The sequence below is a fragment of the Andrena cerasifolii genome, chromosome 3 (assembly GCF_050908995.1).
Source record: "Andrena cerasifolii isolate SP2316 chromosome 3, iyAndCera1_principal, whole genome shotgun sequence".
Taxonomy (NCBI): Eukaryota; Metazoa; Arthropoda; class Insecta; order Hymenoptera; family Andrenidae; genus Andrena; species Andrena cerasifolii.
Window position 1 is genome coordinate 20,803,314 of NC_135120.1, and position 20,071 is coordinate 20,823,384.

Genomic DNA, 20,071 nt, shown 5'->3' on the forward strand with positions numbered 1-20,071 from the left:
TTTTACACTCCTGCCTTCTAGTCAAATATTTGCAATCGGTGGCTAAAGGAGATGGAGGCTCATATGGTGCAAAATCTTCCAGCACAGCTGATCTTACTGTGCCCATATGCGATAGTAAACGACCCTGTATATATACGAATGCACATAGGTAAGTAAAGGACGGAAGGTTGTGACGTAACGAACGAATACACGTGAGTTTGCATTGTCATTAAAATGAAATAACATTTATTGAATCGAGACAGTGACACCTAACAGTGGTTTTCTATATATATCCTACTACTTACAATCTTAAAGGTAATCACAGCAACAATATTATCTCCATTATTCACAACACTTACGTAGATTACTGTCGCAATAATATATTATATTCTCATTAATAAATTTGTTTAATACTCATACACTGTATTCGTTATTTTTAAGTATCATTGTTACAGATAATAAGAAAACTGCGTAACCACTTCCGCGTCACGGGTCGATCTGTCGAAGATTTAATCACGGCCTGGTCACGGCCACGGTCTACGTTCATCGCGTGTAACGGAATCGTTCGTCTTTCGTGCCGCCTCGGCGACATTACAAAACTGAGCAGCGAAGGGCGTCAAACGCAAGACAATTCGAAGGAGCGCACGGTGGTAACGTCTTTCGAAGGGGTGGGGAGTAGGGCGGAGCGATACTATATAGACAAAATTTAAATTTGAATAGTCTTTTGATTAACCAAACACAACTGTGAAAAAAATTTTTGGAAAAATATTCGTGTCTACAGGTTCCTTTTCTTCCTAAAATGATCATATAATTCTTTTTAGGATAAAAAGGAACCTGCAGACATGAATTTTTCCAAAAAAATTTTACAGTTGTATTTGATTAATCAAAAGACAACTATCTCGCACCCAGGAAAACTGAAAATTCAAATTTAAATTTTCGCCTATGTAGTATGATTATATAATCATTTTCAGGAGAAAAAGGAACCTGCAGACATGAATATTTTTCCAAATTTTTTTTACAGTTGTGTTGGTTAATCAAAAGACAACTATCCCGCACCCAGGCCAACTGAAAATTCAAATTTAAATTTTCCGCTCCGCCCTAATGGGGAGTGATAGGAACTGAATATCAAAGCAAAAATCACGAGAACCTCTGGTTCGCGAGCGACGATGTCAACGAGGAAGTGGTGCATGTGGATCTGAACGAATTGTACGATCGAAATCGAAACCGTGGCCACCCTCGGCGATCGGGGGTGGCGGCGGCGGTGCTCGCATCCGCGAGAGATTCTCCCCTTAGCGCGGCTGCATTGTTTTCGTGTCCTTTCCAAAAATATAAATTTACTAAGGTACAATTCCCGTTTACCGTGTGTATGTGTGTACGTTGTATCCTATGTGTGTGCATGTGTGTGTCCTGCGTATCTGCTAGCCCGGCAGAAAGCGTTCCCGACGAATTCGTACAGTGCCAACGTTCGCTTCCTTCCGGGACGACATTGCACAACATTGGCGAGTATAACATTGTTCTTTCGTTCGACACGGCGCACGATTACGTGATTACCCTATTGACTGTCGATTAAATCGTTAGATAGTTCCGTCAGCTACGCCGATCTCGCGCGATCCCCGCCAACAGCCTTTGACCCGAAGCTCCTCCAGACAGCGTCTGCAGATTAACGAGCTGCGCGGAGATCGAGTCGCGAGATCCGTTATAAACAAGTGGCTGCTTGTAACACTCATATACATGTATAAGCGTGGATGCTGATGGCTCGGTGGGGAAAAGAACGTGGGTCCGAGTACGCCCCGGTACAGCGAAGGTCGAGGGACAAGGAGAAGAAAGAGGGCCGAAGTGATACGGAGTCACTGATTTAACCACCGTTCCTCCGCGTCGAGCCGCGAACACCGACGACGAAGTTTAATCGACTAGCGAGAAACACGAGTCGCGAGTAAACGAACGAAAGAAGGAAACAGAGGGAGGCGATGAAGCGGTGGTCGTCGAAGAGCTGCGCCAAACGACGGAAATCTCAAGCGGTTGTTGGCGGTCGCGCGCCCTTCACCTTCACCGACCTCCCTCGCTCTCATCGGTAACGCGATTAATTACAAGTTTTCTATCGCGCGAATAGCCTTGTCTGAGGTAGTGCATATATATCAAATTACCCTGTACCGTAATTTTCCTCACTTTCGCGCCCCGTGCAGCCGGAAACACAAGTTTCGAGGGAACTTCAGGCGAGCAGCGTCGCTTTTGCTCGGCTCGAGTGACTCCGCGAGCTTTGCTTCACACCGCGAGCAACTTACTTCAAAGCCGCGCGATCGTCGATTAGCGCTCGCGCGATTAATCTTTTGTAGAGCGCGAGCAAGTTCACCCGGACTTGGTGGTTTTTGTTGCTTTAGTTGAGCAGGTCAAAGCGACAGGCGGAAATGGAATGGACGCTGAAACTCGAAGCACTGTGATAGCTTATCGAGAAATAAACTGGAGACACTAATTTTTCTTAATTACGAGAATGAAAGTCCAGCTGAAGTTTGACTAATACACATCGAAGTCTGATACATTCACATAAACTGTGAATGAACACCTCAGCGTGTGCAGCGTAAATCGACGATCCCGAGGCCCAATATCTCCCAACCTCGCTCGAATCTTTTTATATACCCCGTTTGAACGTTCTCACTTTGAAAGAATTTCGTTGCGACGCGACGTTCTCGTTCCGAGATCAGTTACGAGGTCTCGTTCGGCAAACAGTGACTCCGTGGGAGGGAACGATGAGCGAATAAATGTAGGTTCAGGTCGCGTCTTACCAGCGTGTCAACGAGGATAGCTCCGCTGGCTGTTCGCGCAGCAGAGTTGGAAGCCATCGTTCGCTTCCGGTCCAAGGGAGAACACCGAATATACAATGGGGTCGAAGAGAGTTGTGTGTATGTGTGTGTACGATCTCTATGAAGTGGTACGATCGAACGGCACCGAGAATATACCGTCTGTCTTACCTACACGTATATACAACAGCGTGTCGACGATCCTTTCTAATGTACATTACAGGCTAAGAAGAGTAACAAATCGCTATTTTACAATCGTCTTTATACAGAAGCTCGACGGAGCGCGCTTCGATCGCGAGCGTCGCGAGTGATTCAAGAACGGGGGGGACAGGGGAAGATGGGATAAAAGAGACGAGATTCAGTTCCTGGGAACACCAAAAACACGGCGATGTGCTCGCTAGAGGCGAAGCAGTCCTTAAGCGCGTCGAGCCAGTTCGAGACTCCAAGTCAAGTCTACGAAACGCGCGGCGTCCGCTCGACATTCTCACCATCGACGCCCGTCTTCGAGGACCCCGTCACTCCGACGCCTTTTCGGCCCTCGTTCCTCTGCAAAGAGCCCTCCGCATTGTCCTTCCGAGTTGCCCTCGCATCGCTCACAGCAATCAACGCGAGAGTGATCCTGGTTACCAGCTACAGATCGGATTGTCTTAATCTAGAATCGCGCGTGGCTTGGACCAAAGTGTGTAACGATCGTCCGTTAGCGTGTAGTTGGAGGGAAAATATACAGTGTAAAAGTGTGCTCGGTGCTCGCTGGGCGCGAGTTAAATCGTTGCTCGTTGCGTTTCTGAACAAGAGGGAGCGCGGTCGGCTCGAGCGAAACTCGTGGGGGAGGGAAACGCTTTCCTCGTCGAGGTACACACGAAGGAGTCTAAAGCTATGGTTATCCTTGAACCCTTCGTAAAGTCTGCGAGAAAGAGGGTCGACTTTTAACGGGATTACGCGCGGAGTCAGTAAAGACGAATCCTGCGAGGGGGTCCGTTCGATGCGACTGGTTCTGAATTTTGCTCGTAGACCGATCCACCGCAATCAGACACTGTTTTGGCAAGCTTTTTAGCGGGGTTTGATGGTAATAAAACATATCACCATTTTCTAACAACTGACACGTTCCTTTTGTGCCTACCAGAGACCTGAAACTTTTACAAACGGAAATGCAATTTTCTTCTTGAATCTTGTCCGACAGAAACCTTTGGTATTTAATTAAAAAGGTGGGAAATAAATCAAGGACGTATCAAATTCTGAAAATTTCACAAAATTCATTCAAATCACAAAATGTGATTTAGAAGCTTCTAAAAGAGATGATGCATATTTTTTTTACTAAAATCAAGATGAATATTGCAGTAAATGAATTTCGGAGGTTTTAATCGGAAATAGGTGCTCGAGAATTCCGAAAGTCAGAAAGGAGAATTCGATCGTGGCCACTTTCCCTGGGCAAGGGAAGGAACGATTAAGTGTCTGGCCTGAAGAGCGTTGTCAGCCGACGCCATATCTGCGAGCAAGCGTGATGGCCGGCCTCCGAAAAAAGCCACCCTCCAACCGGCTATCAATCCCAGCCTTCCCTCCCTTGCGAAAGGGCGCCAGGCTTCGAACCACCCCAAAGTCTCGCGAGAATATTCGTAGCGGGAGCCCGCCTCCCGTGTCTTCGAATCCCTCGAAATTTCCTCTGTCGATTCACGGCTGTTGCGTGGAGGGAAATATGCGTACACGGTGTTCGATGAAATGGTACAGATAAACGGAGAAGAAGAAAATCCAACGAATCAGCAAGGTGATACACACAGTTGCCAAAAAAAGAGGGAAGCTTTTCTACTATTCTACTAGCATTTCACGTACAATATTAGTCACTGATATTTTGATCATTCATGAAATTCATCTAGAGATGTAGTGCTCCACTTGGTCTCTGCAGTGCGAATTCAAACAGTTCGCCATAACCAGCCTAATTGTCAGTCCTCGGGTCCCCAAGTTGAATTTTGTGTGTCGGAGGATTGCGGTGGATCGCCCAACAACCAGTTTCGTTGCAACGAGGTTTACGGCGTTGATTTGTACGTACTGTCGTGAGTAGGTGGATAATATTACCCTGCGTGACCCGGGTCATGCGTATACTTCTACGACCTCTAGATTAATCGAAGAAGAACCGTTGATTCCAGCTCGATCATCCTCGATGTAACGCGATCGTGCAACAGCCGACGGGCCCGTCGCTGCGCACCGTCGGAAACTCGTGGCTCGCGGAGGCATTCGTCTTCAGACACCACTTGCAATCACAACTGAGAGATGCTACCGACAAGATAGTCAGAGGATCCCAAGCGCGAGCGAATAAATAGCTCTCGTGTCGTACAAATGGGATAGGCTACACTAACAAACAGAAACGCCCATGCTCCTGTTTGCTGGTTCGCGAAGGTAGCACCAGCAGTGTCCGCTCGTCGGTGAAATTTGGCGAGCCTCCAACTACTTAGGTAATTTAATCGAATTACAGCAAACTCGTTAACTTCTTTTTTCCACTCCTGTTGCATCGTTCCTTTAGCAAGTCCACAGGTACGATTCTTTTAACCCTTTTTTTTTGTGATAAAGTCGTTCACACGTTTCCGAAGCAAGCAATCTTACATTCTTCCCGAACAGAACGAAAGGAAATATGTTAGATGCTAGATTCATCTATAGCGCCCCAATCGGTATCTAATCACAGTAAAGTGGTTAGACAACCGTGTACCATTACACTCACAAGAATGAACCCCGTTATAAAGCAACAGACCAAGATGAACAAATCCCCTTTCCGCATTTCCAAATCATCAGAGACTACCAACCGAAAGGGCCCCAAGAATCGAATAAATAAATTAAAAGGAAATGAACGGAGGCCACCCAAGTGACTCCGCCAAAGGGCTAGCCTTCGTATCGAACCGCTACCGCACTCCCTACGCTGTAATTCACCCGCGAGGGATCCTCGCGGTGAGTTCTAGCGGCTGCCTCCGCGAGCCAACCGTCGAGCGCAGTGATCGAGGTCAGCGATCCGTCGGACGGCGAGTAACCGCGCGGATGCCGAGGTGTCGCGCGCGCACGTACGGCCCATCTCCGAGGAGGAGACCGCGTTCCAAGAGATTTGATCGGTTGATTCACTCACTGGTGTCGGAGGTGTGCACGGGGGTGGTGGCCGGCGTGTTCGGTGGCTGATGCTGCGCTGGCTGCGTCGGTATCCCGAGGGAGGCGAGTAGTGGCCGGGGCACTACACCAGGGGTGACTGTCGGTGGCGGCGGGCTCTCCTGGCCTACGAGCAGGCTCGCAGGCGGGAACCCGAAGAGCTGGGATCACTGGAGCCTCGGCCAATAGTTGCCCGCCAAGTCCGGAGTCTGCGACGGGATCTGCACCGGCACCGAGACGCCTGCAGATATCACGCCTGGAACAGACACGTTTGCTGCGTGATTAGATCAACGAAGATCTACTTCGTTCGGTGATTACACGAGTGGATGGCAATGTTACGTAACTGGAGGAAAAGATCTCTGGCTGTTCGAGGTCCCTTGCTCCAGTACAGATCGCAGTAGATTTAACGTTACGCCTTACACTGACATTAGCCACAGATGTGTGACTACGCACCCGATGCTTTAGACTATTAGACTTTGAGGTGATGGTAAGACAGAAACGTCGCGGAGGATAGCTTTGCTTTGGCTCTAGCAGTCAATGGTAAACAGGTGTTAATGCTTGGCTGACTATTCGAGGTGGATGTAGCTACTGCAGGAAATTACTGGTGGTGATAAATATTCCTTAACTATCGACGACCTATGCCGAAAAGAAGAAAGCAAAAATGGGCGAAATGATGAAGAATTCATCGTCGCAACGACGCATCCGAAGCCCGCGCGTATCGGCGCGATTATCATCCCAGCGAGCGAAGCAGATCAAGTGCGAGATTCTCGAAAGCGATACGTCGAGAGGCAGGCGGGCACTCGGGAATGGAAACGACGACGGGACCATCGTCGGCGGCGGTGGTAACGAGCGCGGTGAAAGTCCTCCGCGCTCATGCACGTAAAACGATTATGATGGATAAGTTGCGGCTCGTTCCGCACGTAAGAAGCGAGAACGGGCGAACAGAGTGGGAGTGGGGGGAGAGAGGATCGTGGCTGAGGGAAGATGGAAAAGCGAAAGGAAGAGCGACCGGGGCGAAAGACAAGAGGAATGCCGCGCGTGTTCCGCAGTATTCCACCATTCTACGGCGTTCCACTCCATTCCTGTAGGTACGCCGCGCACCCCCGTGTTTCCTCCCCTTTGGGTTCGCACGTTATTGAGCGCTCGCCCAGCCGAGGCGAGACCCAACCCATCCACATCCTCTGTTCACCCCTCTGTACACCCTGAAGAGAGGAAGAGCCAGTGGGACGGGGACAGGGACAGTGCGAACGAGCTTAAGAGAGGGAGAGACAGAGAGAGATATAGGGTGATAGAGAGATAGAGAGGCAGAGAGATAGAGATAAAGATAGAGGGAGAGGGTTCCCGCTGAGGGAGAGAAACGGGGATGAAGGGTAGAGATAGCAGGAGGGTCGATCCTCCGCAGTTTTCGCTAAACGAGAGGGTAGGGGGCCGAGGGACAGCAGGAGCCGGAGGAGAACGGAAAGTTGTAGGGAAAAAGAGGGTGGCGAGAGGAAAGAACGGAGAAAGTGAGAATCGAGAGAATGGAAAATTCACCAGCCACGTCTCGTCGGATGAGGGTGGTGGAAAACCACCGAACATCCCATTCTTCGATTCAGCCCGCTGTCGCCATGCGAGATTTGTTTTAAAATCCTTTTACAATTCCATGGACGAACGACCCACGTGCTCTGTACCATCTCCGCCATCCGTCGCTTGCCTAAATAACTTCCATCACTGCGCGGGGCCTCACTTGCCAACCATCGCGGCGCAGTTCCTTGCGGTCAACAGACCGCTGCACAGTGGTCCGAATCGCCGAAAACGTGATAAAAAATCCTCACGTTTACATTTCACCCTTTATCATTACGAAGATAGTCATTCCAGGGGGTTTTGGGGTCGCAGAATCTGATTCCGAGGTTAAAATTTTTATTAGATTAAAACTAAGCCCTGTAGAGGGAGGAAATGTCGATAAAATAATGTTATCTTTTGTTTAACAGTACTGTCTTATTTGATTACGTTATTTTTACCACGAGACATTTACTTCTTCCGCGCAAGCGGCCTGATTGCTGCCAACATAATTGGTTATTTCTCGGAAGTCGCAAAAAAGTGCAACTTCTCCTTTTGCACGTACATTCCTTATACTACAGACTATCAAATAATATAAGTTTCAAAGATGCCCGTCGATTCCAAAAAAAGTAACACGCGATTACATACGACTATCACATAATTTCTTATATTTCAGTTATTTATAACTTTTTGTATATTTTAATAACATCGAATGAATTTACAATTTCATCTCATGGATAAATAAAAACATTTTTCTCTCATAAAAACGCTATCTCTGTTAATTTTTCTAATCTTGATGCCGTAATTAACTTCAAATAACGTAATCAAATCAGACAGTACTGTTAAACAAAACATAACATTATTTTATCGACATTTCCTCCCCCCTACAGGGCTTAGTTTTAATCTAATAAAAATTTTCACCTCGGAATCAGATTCTGCGATCCCAAAAACCCCTGGAATGACCATCTTCGTAATGATAAAGGGTGAAATGTGAACGTAAGGATTTTTTATCACGTTTTCGGCGATTCGGACCACTGTGCGTTGCGTAGATTGCGCGAGAAGAGGCTCCGGAGTATCCTCAAGCGAGCACGATGAAATTTGCAAGCGCTAGTGATGGAGTACGCGGAGGGGTTGCAGTTTTCTACGAGATTTCCGCGGGCTTTGAGGAACACACGTTTCCCTACCTTTTTCTTATACTTTCAACGTTTCGCGCCGATTAAAACAAATTATCCTACGTAACGACCGCCGGTAAGAAAAAGGGGAGACGAGCAGATTGCTACGAAAGCGTGCAGAATTTATGTACCGATTTTCCGCGTCAGCCGTGAATTTCAAATGCGTCTCCGCCGGAACAAAGTTCCTTGCGCCCATTCAACGTATTTCCACTTCCGTCGTTTGCCACGGTAACTAGTTCCCGCGGTGACGCGCGTGCTTCCCTTTTTCACCGCGCGCATAGAATCCTCCAGCGTGTGTAATAAACCACAAAGTTTCAATGGTGCAGAATCTGTGCACCGTGCTGTACAAGCGACACGCATCGAGTAACGCGCGACACAATTCGGGATTTTCTGCCCGTCGCAGTCGCCCGGACTCGTGGTTTCTGTTTAACGCGAGTGCACCCTTTGCTTTGTCTATTCCGACCAGCCGAGCCGAGTCGGCTATAGCCTGGATCACGAGTTTCAGATTCTGCGGGATACAGTTTTCGGTTAACGTTCCCTACGTAATCGCGAAAGGGACCTAAATTTATGCCTCAACCTGGCTGAGACGTGACAGCGAAGGGAACGCGACCTTGATTATCGTAGCAATGGGCGGCCTTGAAGATTCAGCAAGAACAAACAAACAATCCTTTAAGCGGAAACTCACCAGTCGCGGTCGAGGTCGTCGGCTGGTAGGGCGCACCACCTGGTCCTGCAGGCTGTCCTCCTGGCGTGGTGGGAGCTCCACCATGAGAGGTCGGTATACCGCGATGGGGTTGCGAGTGCGCAGCAGTGCTGTGTGCGTGGGAGTAAGATTGCGTCAGAGAGTGAAGGGGCTCGTGGAACACGTACGCCGGGTAGCCCTCGGCGCGCTGCTGAAGACAACTTCCACCCATTGACCCGCCCAAACTGCTTGACATCGAGCTGCGACGAGAACACGGACCCGTGTCAGAGAAAATGGTGTAATTCGACGTGTACACACTGCTGGTAGAACAGATACAGCGAAATTGTAAAAGTAGCAGGTGTCGAAGACGGTTAGCGCCCTTGAGTGACGGCCATCAACGGCCAAGGGACCCAGTCGGCACAGTTTCTGGAGGTCGGTACATTGGAACTCAGAGTGGACCAAGGTGGACCTTGCAGTGAATGGCGGAAAACGTATCTAGTGGCTTTTACCCTGAGGGATAATCGTCTTACAGAAGAGCGGGCCTCGAGCAGCTCGCTATACCTTTTCCACCGACACTCAAGAGCGCTACCTTCTTCACCCTTTTAGAAAGGGCGTTTAATTTGTAACAGGGGTTTAAAGGAATCGATAAGAATCTGTAACAGTGAACGATATATCTAGGGAGAAAACCGCGCACATGAGGACAGTTTGAACAAGTCCGATATCACGCGTTTGATACCTATATCCGTCGATCTCTGCACAAAGCGAACCAAATCGAACTCTATCTCGCTCGGTCAGCAAACCTCCCACAATGAATCGCAGTTGTCGTAGAGCATTGCTACAAGTTTTTCTAATACTCTCGTACACGAACAGAACCAGGAACAAAGACCAAAATGGACGCCAAAGTGTAAACCCTCTGAACTCCAAGCAGTTATCTAATTAACACCTTCCAGGCTATAAGACTTGATACAGTACTTAATACTTGGACTGCAGAGGGTTAATTATTACGTTGCTCAATAACGAATCACCGTACGTCACTTGTTCAAACCTCTTCCCCCGTGATCGTGGCACGAACGGGATCCAAAGAATCCCGCTGGTGACCACGTGTCGCGGAATAACAAAGGAAAGGGTAGGTAGAGGCTGAGTTACCTGTAAGTGTCAGGCATCGTAGCGATCGGCTGCGGTATCGACGAGTACATGGCGTTGAATCCAGCGTTTAAGGGTATCCGTGGTGTGGCAGGGGTTGCAGCCGGCGGCGCGGTACTGCTGCCACCCCCGCTGCCTCCGCCGCCGACTACCTGATCGACGGCTGCTCTCCTTTGGTTCCGTAATTTCTCCTCTCGACGCCACTTCGCCCTGCGATTACTGAACCACACCTGCAACCGACGCAATGACGGTGCTTTTGTCATGATAAGGGGCGTCACTCCGCGCGATGTATTCGCATTATCCGCACCTATCCATCCCCGCACTCTCGCCCGTTCATTCTCACTCTCCTCTCGTGCACACGCTCTCCTCTTTCATTCTCCTATCCCCCGGCCCTCGCCATTCTGTTTGCCCCCTCGTCCTCTCCGCCGCTCGTTTCTCGCCGCCCTTCCTGTCCTACAGCGTGAAATCTAGATACTCCTTTTTTCCTCCCCGCCCGCGCCGGGAAACCCGCGCAGCCGAGTTTGCACGAGACTCTCCTGCAGTTTGTTAATTGCGATTGAGCAGTTGTCGGCCGGGAAATTGAGTTACCCTCGCTGCTATCCCCGTCTTCCCTACCCACCCACGCGTTCTCGTTTCGTACACCAGTCCCTCTTTTCCATTTTTCCGCGATTTTCTGACGCGTGGCAACGCTCGGGCTACCGTCAGGCGGTTTCTTTCTGCGGAAGCGCAAGATGGTGGTAAAATATGCGCGCCGGTTAGATTCAGGGACACGCGACATGATTTGCGTACCGATTCTCGAGGGTTGTTAATCGCGCATCGTACGATGAAGCTCGGTCGTCATAGGTAGGGTAAACAATACAGTAGTTGACCACCTAAGAGCTTCGGTTTAGGTAAACGCTATGGAATAAGTAACTTGAATTTTATAAATGAAATTTTGTTATACCAGGCGGAAAGAAAAGTGTCGAGGATGATTGTAACATCAATGAAACATTGAAGAAATCAGTAGTTTCGATGTTATGCTATTATAAAGATACGTAACTCAAAAGTATAGTTATTGACCGGTCCTGGTACAGTTGTTGACCGGTCTAGTTACAGTCGTTAAGCACTTACTGAATATAAAAGAAAATGGCATATTTTTTACTGTAAAATCATTTTTATTAAATCCATCGAGAGTTGAAATTACACGTTTTCCTTTCCGACGATCTCACGGCGGAATGCTTGTACTGAAATCATCGATTCTTGGTTGAAACGAAAGGTAGAACTGTCTTTTCTCATCAAAGTGCATCATTGATGCGGAAGCGCGCATGTGCATTAGACTATGGCGGCTAAAATTTGAAGTGTTCAACTACTGTACCCTGGTCAACAACTGTATCGTTTACCCTACTAACAAGGACTATAGGCACCCGCGATAGGTCATCCCCCAGATTTCTCGCCTGAGCACTCGAGATGGTGCCTCTAATAACCGATAACCTCAAGCAGCAAATCGGAGCTTAAGTTCTTTGTCGCGCTTCCATGGACCTCTTGATTTCGAAGATACCTCGTCGCGATAAGAGGATTCTCTCTCCCTCCGATATGTCGGTTTCCCCCAAGCCCTCGTAGCGCAAACTCGCCCCAGATTACATTGTAATTTTTCCCTCTAATGCGTCCGTCTTCCGTCGTCCTTCGCTCCCATCGAAAGATTTCCCTCGCAATCACGTTTGCAACAATTCCGAGGGAGCAGAAAAAGAGGACCCACACCCCCAGCCATTTTATAATTCACCCAGTCGATTGCTCGACTCATTTGCGGAGGGAAAAAGTGCCACAAAACCGCTCCTTGTTTTCCTCATTTGCGACTGCAGTATAGGTACTTTATTAATGGCCCGGCAATTGCCAGCGTCTGCCGTTTCGCCCGCGGGATAATGAGAATACAGCGATAGAAAAATTCGATGGCCGACGAGCGGGCGCAACTTTTTCAATTACTATTCGCTAACAATACGCCGGAGGATCGCGGCCAACCGGCGTGCAGGGGTATCGTTTATTTCGCCAGCCGATTCTACCCGCTAATTTGCGCGCGCTCGTTCGCTTTATCGATGAGAAACAGAATAATGGAGTGATTATCGCTCGTATTTATCCGCCGGCGGAGGAACGGCCGGGGACCATTTGCTGCGCGGGCGAAAGTTGATCTTGAACAGTGCACGCCCGGCGGCCTTCGATCGAATCAAAAAATAAATTTCATCTTGCCCGGCGACGTAGCAAATCGCGTTCTAGCACCCCACCGAATATCCACCATTCGCAAGCCTGCAGAGACCGAGGCTCCTTTCGCCCAATACCGTCGTTCCTCGTAAACTCGTCCTACCGCGTCCCGAAAACTCGTTTGAATCGATCCATTCGGAATTCCACGAACCCCGGCTGCACTCCCTCGCCATTCCCTCTCGGCTTCGCCGTAGCTTCTCCACTTTGATTGGCAATGTTTAGAGGCTGGCGACGCACGCGAATGTTAAGAACATCGCCCCCGCGAACGGAACATTCGATTTTGCTAACATTTCAAACAGCTCTCGATATACATCATTCGTCCTTAATTTTTGTGCTTGGAAAGTGTTCATTGATCGACGGAAGTGGGAGGATTCGGTGGAATGTAAGTAAAGGATTCCTTGAAATTCGTGGGACAGGGGTGAAAAGCAGAGAGGAAGGAGGAGGACTATGACACGAACGAAGTACAATATGGTTTTCGGCATCAGTCCTCGGAAGATGCTTTCAAGGGAGAATGGAGCGAGAAAGGTCCTGGCTAGAGTTCAAGAGAAAGGAGTAAAAGCCTGAAGAAAGGAGTAAAAGCCATCGATGCTCGTCAACGGTCCATTCCTCGCGGCTTGGATATGCTAATGCTCGCAAATCGGAGCACATCGGCCATCGCGCGCACATGGGGGATCCCGCCGTCCATCGCCATGGATGATAATCGGGGCCGGTGGTGTTGCGCGTGGCGAAACTCGTGCGAGATATATATCCAAGGTATAGGTGGAAAAGCGAGGAACAACCAATCAGAGGGCAACCTCCCTGGGGACGCGACGTTGCCATGGTTGCGTTCGAACCCTCTTAGGCCGTCTACTGGATCCCTCACGGTTCCGTGCCGTGGCGTTTCGTGTACCATGCCGTGGCGGCGAGTCCGCGCCGCGCCATGTCCTGCCACGCCACGCTTCGCTTTACCCATTTTCCTCTTCTTCCTCTGTGTCTGTCTCCTCTCGTTCACTCCTTCGTCTTCCTCTCTCCGTTTGTTGTTCGTTGGTCCGACGACGGCCGAGTCCCGCCGGTGGAATGATTCCTTTCACCCCCTTTGCCCTCTCTTTCTCTGTCTATTCACCTCTTCTTCTTTCTCTCCCTCTTTCTCTCCCTCTTTCTCTCTCTCTCTCTCTCTCTCTCTTTTCATCTCCGTCTACCTTGCTTTCTCTTACTCCCTCGCCCTCCTTCTCTCGCGGCCTTCCCTCTCTCTCTCTCTCTCTTTCTACCCTATCTCTCTGCCTTTACCTCTCGCACCGGCACTCCCGGTTTCCTGCACTTAGCAAGATCAATACCAGCCAACGAGGCTTGAAAACATGCGTCAACATGGTCTTGCACTGTTTGTACGTCCACATAACGCTCAGCGCCCGGTTACTACCACCGACGCGAAAGCCCGCCGGCCACTTCACCACCCCCGCCTATCGTCGAGCCAGGTGAGAGGGTGGTGAGAGGGCAGGAGGGAGGAAGGGCGGTCGGATAGGCAAGAGGGTAGAACAGGGTGAGCCAGCGGCACCGCGCGGCCAAACAATGTTCGATAAGGCTGCGTACATATTAGCTCGTATAACCATGCTACGCCACCCTACTGCTCGAGCAGCGGATGTTATATTAATTAATTGCGATACACCGTGCCGCGATGCGTTTGGCCCTCATCAGAGCCACGAAAACGTGTCACGCGAGAATCCACTCGATGATAACAGTCGATGGCCAAGTACACGGGTGAACCTCTACATCATCCGGATGTAACGATGCCGCTGATGACACGGGGGAGAGTCTGAACCGCGCGGAGCCGCGAAACTGGGTGTAAAGTCTGATGGCCGGGTGAGAGCGGCAGAGGCCAGAGAGCAGCTGAAGTTCCCAAAGTAGCCCCAGCGTGGCATGGACACGCGTTTAAAGCGTTTAATGAAAGGGCGTCGTCGCACTTACCCAGCCACCCTCTTGAGGCCGGCGCGACCGGAAGACGGGAAGAGAAGACGTCGCCGTGGAAAGTGGAGGACCACCGAGCAGCGGAGAAAGTGAGGTGGCAGGGAGGGCAAGAAAGTCGGGAAGCGAGAAACAGCGGGCGAAAGAGGGTGGAAGAGGGGTGGTCGGAGCGAACGAGAAAGAGGAAGCACACGCCGCATTCGCACATTCACACTCACCTGGATACGTGCCTCAGGCAATCCAATCTTCTCGGCGAGACGCTCCCGTGCAAACACGTCCGGGTAATGTGTCCGCTCGAATTCTAAAACGAAACCAGTTTGCAACAAGTGCTCGTTATTAAACGTGGCCCTCTCTCTCTCTCTCCGCCGTGGATCGTTGACGCGATTCGTGCCAGCGTGCTCCGACTACGGACACGCCGCTACGTACCCATTAATCGCGCATAATTTCGAATCACCGCGAGACAAGATTAAAAGGGATAATTATATCGACGATACTCGAATCGACTGGGCCGACTTGAATAGCCGCCGATCCAATTAAAGCCGTTATACATCGCCGGCGCGAGCCTGTGCTCGTCGAAGCCACGATAAATCCGTACGGAGAGGAGTAATTTACTAGTCGCGCCATCTGGATATATGTATTACTAATATTATTATGTACCGCCGCGAATCGGCCCGCGGTACGTGCTCCATCGATCGATATTTAATATCTGTACCATTCAAATTAATCTCTCGTTGCGCCTAGAGCGACATGGTTTTGGAGAATTGGCTGCGAAAGATGTACAAGGTACCTACTTATTGTTATTTCGCGGATGGGTGTCGAGGATTGGCACAGAGATACAACCCCTGGCAATAAGTTTGGAACCAAACGCAAAAATACGAAATTAACGAGAAACACCAATATTTTTTATGTATAACATGCAACGGTATATATATGAAACGCGTGGTAATGTTAAATTGGTCTATTTTAAAGTAAAAGCACCGAAAATAATTAAGAATTTTGTTTATTATATAATACAAAATATGGAAGAAACAAAATGTGTCTGGGAAATTAGTATGGAACGGACCGATGTTCTGGAAAAACCACGCGTTTCATATACATACCGTTGCATATTATACATAAAAAATATTGGTGTTTCTCGTTAATTTCGCACTTTTGCGTTTGGTTCCAAACTTATTGCCAGGGGTTGTACATGCGTAGAGCCTCGATGCACGGCTATTAGGTTGAATGTTTATCTAACAAGGGAATATCCCGAACCCGGAAATTCAAAATATCCTGAAACTTTGTGAATACGAGGGTCGTATGATAAGTACCTGGCCTCGGAAGAGATACATTATTGGGGATTTCAACGCCCTGATTACAATCTCACTCGAAGGGCGTGAAATTAACCCCTAAAAATTCGGCTGTTTTCCGATTTTGTGTTATAACTCGCAAACTGTAAGAGATAGAAAAAAGTTTCAAGACAAAAGTTGCTTCTTTTAATTAGATCTATCATTTGGTAAAAAAATATTTTGCAGTTCACGCGTTACAACACAAAACCGGAAAAACTGGATTTTCAGGGGTCAATTACAATTATTAGAGTGAATTTGGGCAGTAAACAAAAATTTCGTTGCAATCCGGAGGAAATTCCATACATATTCACGAAGTTTCAGAATTTTTTGAATTTCCGGGTTCGGGATGTTCCCTTGTAACTGGTGTGTGCTAACCTTTCTCGAGGCTGTCGATTTGCTCGTTGGAGAAGGAGGTCCGGTTGCGCTGCAACTTCCGCTTTAGCCTCAACCGTACTTGCGAGTCTTCGTCGCCAGACGAATTGTGCTCCGAGTTGCCATCGGACGTGGTCTCCTGCTGGTGCGACAATAAGGAGCCAGTATCTGGAAACACAATTACCCTAACAATATTTGCAAAGTAAGTTACATCCTTCTCAATCGTTCCTAGTCGATCAGTGATCCACTGAAGACTTAAGCATCCTCAATATCAGTCCCACGTTCGAAGCTATTCTCCAAAATGAAAGCTCAGTGTTCGCAGTCCGCGTAAACTAGCGGCGAGCGTCGACGTGTGGCGAGCACAATTCAGGGCACAGTTTCTTCAGGGTTATTCTCTCGTTAACCGTAGAACGCGCGGCTAATTTACCATTCGAGGAGTGGCGGCGCGGCAACACGGAGAAAATTCGGAAGTCAAAGGGTGGCGTGACTCTCAACCAGCGCCATTCCAACTTTCCGCCGCTCAGTTCGAGAAGAGCGATCCAATTAAGAGCCGTGCCCCACTGGCCCGCAGTATCGTTTCAGCGATTTTGCAACGAACAATAAGGACTAACGTCCTCGGGATCCCTGGACGACATAGGTCGGAGTCGTCGGGGCTAGAATTGCCCGTCATTGCCTCCCACGCAGTGTTGACGTTTTATCACTGCACCATCGCAAGAAATATATCGAGGGCCACATAAAAAGGCGACTGAGAGAACGGCAAACCTAAGGAGACACGAAGAGCAGTGGCGGATTTAACAAGGCGGCTGATGAGCAGTTGCTGTCTACTTACAAGGGAACATCCCGAACCCGGAATTTCGAAAAATTCTGAAACTTTGCGAATATGTAGAGAATTTCCTCCTGATTACAACGCGATTTTCGTTTGCTGCCCAAATTAACTCCAAGGTGCTGTAATTGACCGCTGAAAATCCGGTTATTTTCCGATTTTGTGTTACAACTCGTGAACTGTGAAATAATTTTTTTACTAAATGGTAGATTTAATTAAAAGAAGTAACTTTTATCTTGAAACTTTTTTTCTATCTCTTACAGTTCGTGAGTTATAACACAAAATTGGAAAATAGCCGAATTTTCAAGGGTTAATTTCACCCTCTTCGAGTGAATTTGGGCAGCAAACAAAAATTGCATTGTAATCAGGAGGAAATCCTCCACATATTCACAAAATTTCAGAATTTTTGGAATTTTCGGGTTCGGGATCTTCCCTTGTTGGGACTAGAAGGCCCCCGCAGGGCCCCATGAGCAAAAAAAAATTATGATTAGGCACAGGTATCCAAACACGTTTACACATTATACATTTTATGTCGTACTACTACACTTGGCCCGTTTTTAGTAAACTACCTCTTCAGTTTCCCCCAAAAATGAGCCCCTCAGACCGGTTACCACCTGGGCCTTTTTTCTTAAATCCGCCACTGTTGAAGAGCCAGTTACCTTTGGACGAGCATACCGAAATCAATGGGCCCAACATACCTAAGGGTACTTATTAGGACATTTTCGAGAAGCTTGTCACACTTTTGGAAGCCGAGAAAACACGTGGCAGGCACCTATGAGCAGCAGCGCACATATAGAGATTCGCGTAGCCGTAGCCAGCCTCTCGGGGAGCCGCGATTACTTTCCGCCTCCGCGCACCGAACCCTCGCCTCTTTCCATCCCTCCCGATACCTTCCTGCCATTTCCCTCTCCCTCTGCCCGCGGGTCCGTCCCTCCGTACGCGTACCTATATATTCGCCCTTACGGTACATATACGCGTACCTATGTGTACGTGCCTATACATATGTATTTCTAGGCGTACCTATATATCGTCCGCTCGTCAGCTGCTCGCTTTCTCGTTCGCTCATCTCTCGCGTATCGCGCACCCTCCTCCGCCGTCAACCCCATGAAATCTCTCCCCTTCTCCAACCCTCTCTCCACCCCTCCTCGTACCCTTCTGGCAATTCGAAATACCGCCACCCTCAAACATACTCTGCCCGCTTCATCCCTCGCGCCCACCGCCGAAACCACCCCCTACCCCTGGAATATCCTGCCCTTTTCTCTCCTCGCGAGCAGCCCCTCCAAGCGGGCGTAACGACCGACGATTTCGGGCTAGCCCGTCGCAGGCCCGATCGTTGGCTTTAATTTTCTAGGTGACGACGCATGACCGCGACCGAGCCGGGGTTGGGAATATCGGCTGGACGTGAAGCTTCTGTCCGTTCTCTCGTGTCTCTTGAATCAAGAATGGTGGTGGCAATCTGTGCGATAAGGTTGCAGGTGAATCTTATTACTATCGAAGTACGAAATAGGGATGCTTGTGGTGGGTTTGAAGATCGTGGAATGCTTCGTACGTTAGAATGTAATATAGGGGAGAACGGGGGCAAACGTAACAACGTTATGAAAGTAACACGCCTTCTCCCGCCTTCCACAAAAGTTTCCAAAACGTTTGCTTTCAAGAGACACGGCAGTGTCTCGCGCCAAGTATATATAGGTATATATGCGCAGCGGACACAGAGTGGATCTATTACGCCACGACTCGCTATCAAGAACCCTGAGATTTCCGAATCTCAATAACGGCTGATCCGATTACATTTTTAATGGTCTTAATGGATAGCTTGGGTTTGATTTACATAAGAAAAGTGGCTTCGTTCTGTTCCTACGGACCTTATGAGCTGAGATATTTCGATGTAAAGTTGCAATTTGCTGAATTTTATATTCTTAAAATTCAGCGTTGTCATCGTCTTCGTCCTCGTCATCGTCCTACACTTCTTGGCAAGAGGGGGTATGAAAGGGTAAGGTAAATGTCTCTCAGGCACGTCGTTCATTGGATGCGGGTTTCGGCCAATCACGTAACAAATTGTTATAGACAGCTAGACAGAGACATTATAACCTACCAAGTGCTAAGTGTCGAGTAAAGTAAGTTGTCCGAATTTGAAATGTCACGAGTTTTTACACTAAATAGGAGACTGAATTATTGTCTTAACTAACAAGGTAAGTCGCCAAAATTGTTTAAATCGATTTCGTATGTAAAGTCGCAGACTTGGAAGTTGTCTTTAAAAGGTTTGACTGAGAATCATCTTCTTTCGCATAAGTTTCTGGAAATTTGTACCATGCATGTACAAAATAATACCATACATGTACAAAATAATATATATATTGTAACAAATTGCATTGCTTTTAAATTGCCAGATATTTTTATACCAGCAATTTAGAGATTTTATGTAAAGCTTATATTAAATTTATAAATTAAGGAGACGTACAGGACTTGGATAAAAATGAAGGGGACGCACAGGCTTGGATGGATAGAAGGTTAGCTTGGAGGTTGTCCGGAGAAAATTAGATAGATAGATAGACAGAGCATCTTGTTTCGCACAAGTTTCTGGACATTTGTCAAATAAGGTAAATCGACAAAAATTGTCAAAAGACATAGCATTAAGAATTAAGAAAGTTATAGTCTATTGCTTGCAATGTAGAGCAAGTCACATTAGTGAAAAAAGTACGCTGAAAACACATCACCCTTGACAACTACTGTGGATTTTATTAAAGTATTACGAATGTCTTTCACAAAAGATTGAAAAGCATCAAGGGAGATGTGTTTTCAGTGTACTTTCTTCACTAATGTGACTTGCTCTACATTGCAAGCAGTTCACCATAAATAATCTATTTTCTTAATAATTCTTAATGCTATGTCTTTCGACAATTTTTGTCGATTTACCTTATTTGACAAGTTTCCAGAAACTTGTGCGA

The 20,071-nt window shown here is 48.1% G+C and overlaps 1 protein-coding gene across 3 annotated transcripts in view; it reads right to left on the bottom strand.

Moving 5' to 3' along the window:
* Positions 1–99: 99 nt before the first annotated feature.
* The window catches only part of Toy (paired box 6 protein twin of eyeless), a 50,440-nt gene continuing 30,468 nt past the window's right edge, over positions 100–20,071 (bottom strand). The window contains exons 6-10 of one of the 3 annotated variants that reach the window (XM_076808064.1): positions 16,307–16,471; positions 14,822–14,904; positions 10,437–10,663; positions 9,294–9,607; positions 100–6,153 (exon numbers count right to left, since the gene is read on the bottom strand). In XM_076808064.1, the coding sequence (XP_076664179.1) occupies positions 6,065–6,153; positions 9,294–9,607; positions 10,437–10,663; positions 14,822–14,904; positions 16,307–16,471 (878 nt within the window). In that variant the 3' untranslated portion in view covers positions 100–6,064. Of the gene's footprint in view, positions 6,154–9,293; positions 9,611–10,436; positions 10,664–14,821; positions 14,905–16,306; positions 16,472–20,071 lie in introns of all 3 variants that reach the window. The other 2 variants (XM_076808062.1, XM_076808065.1) reach the window with 2 other exon arrangements.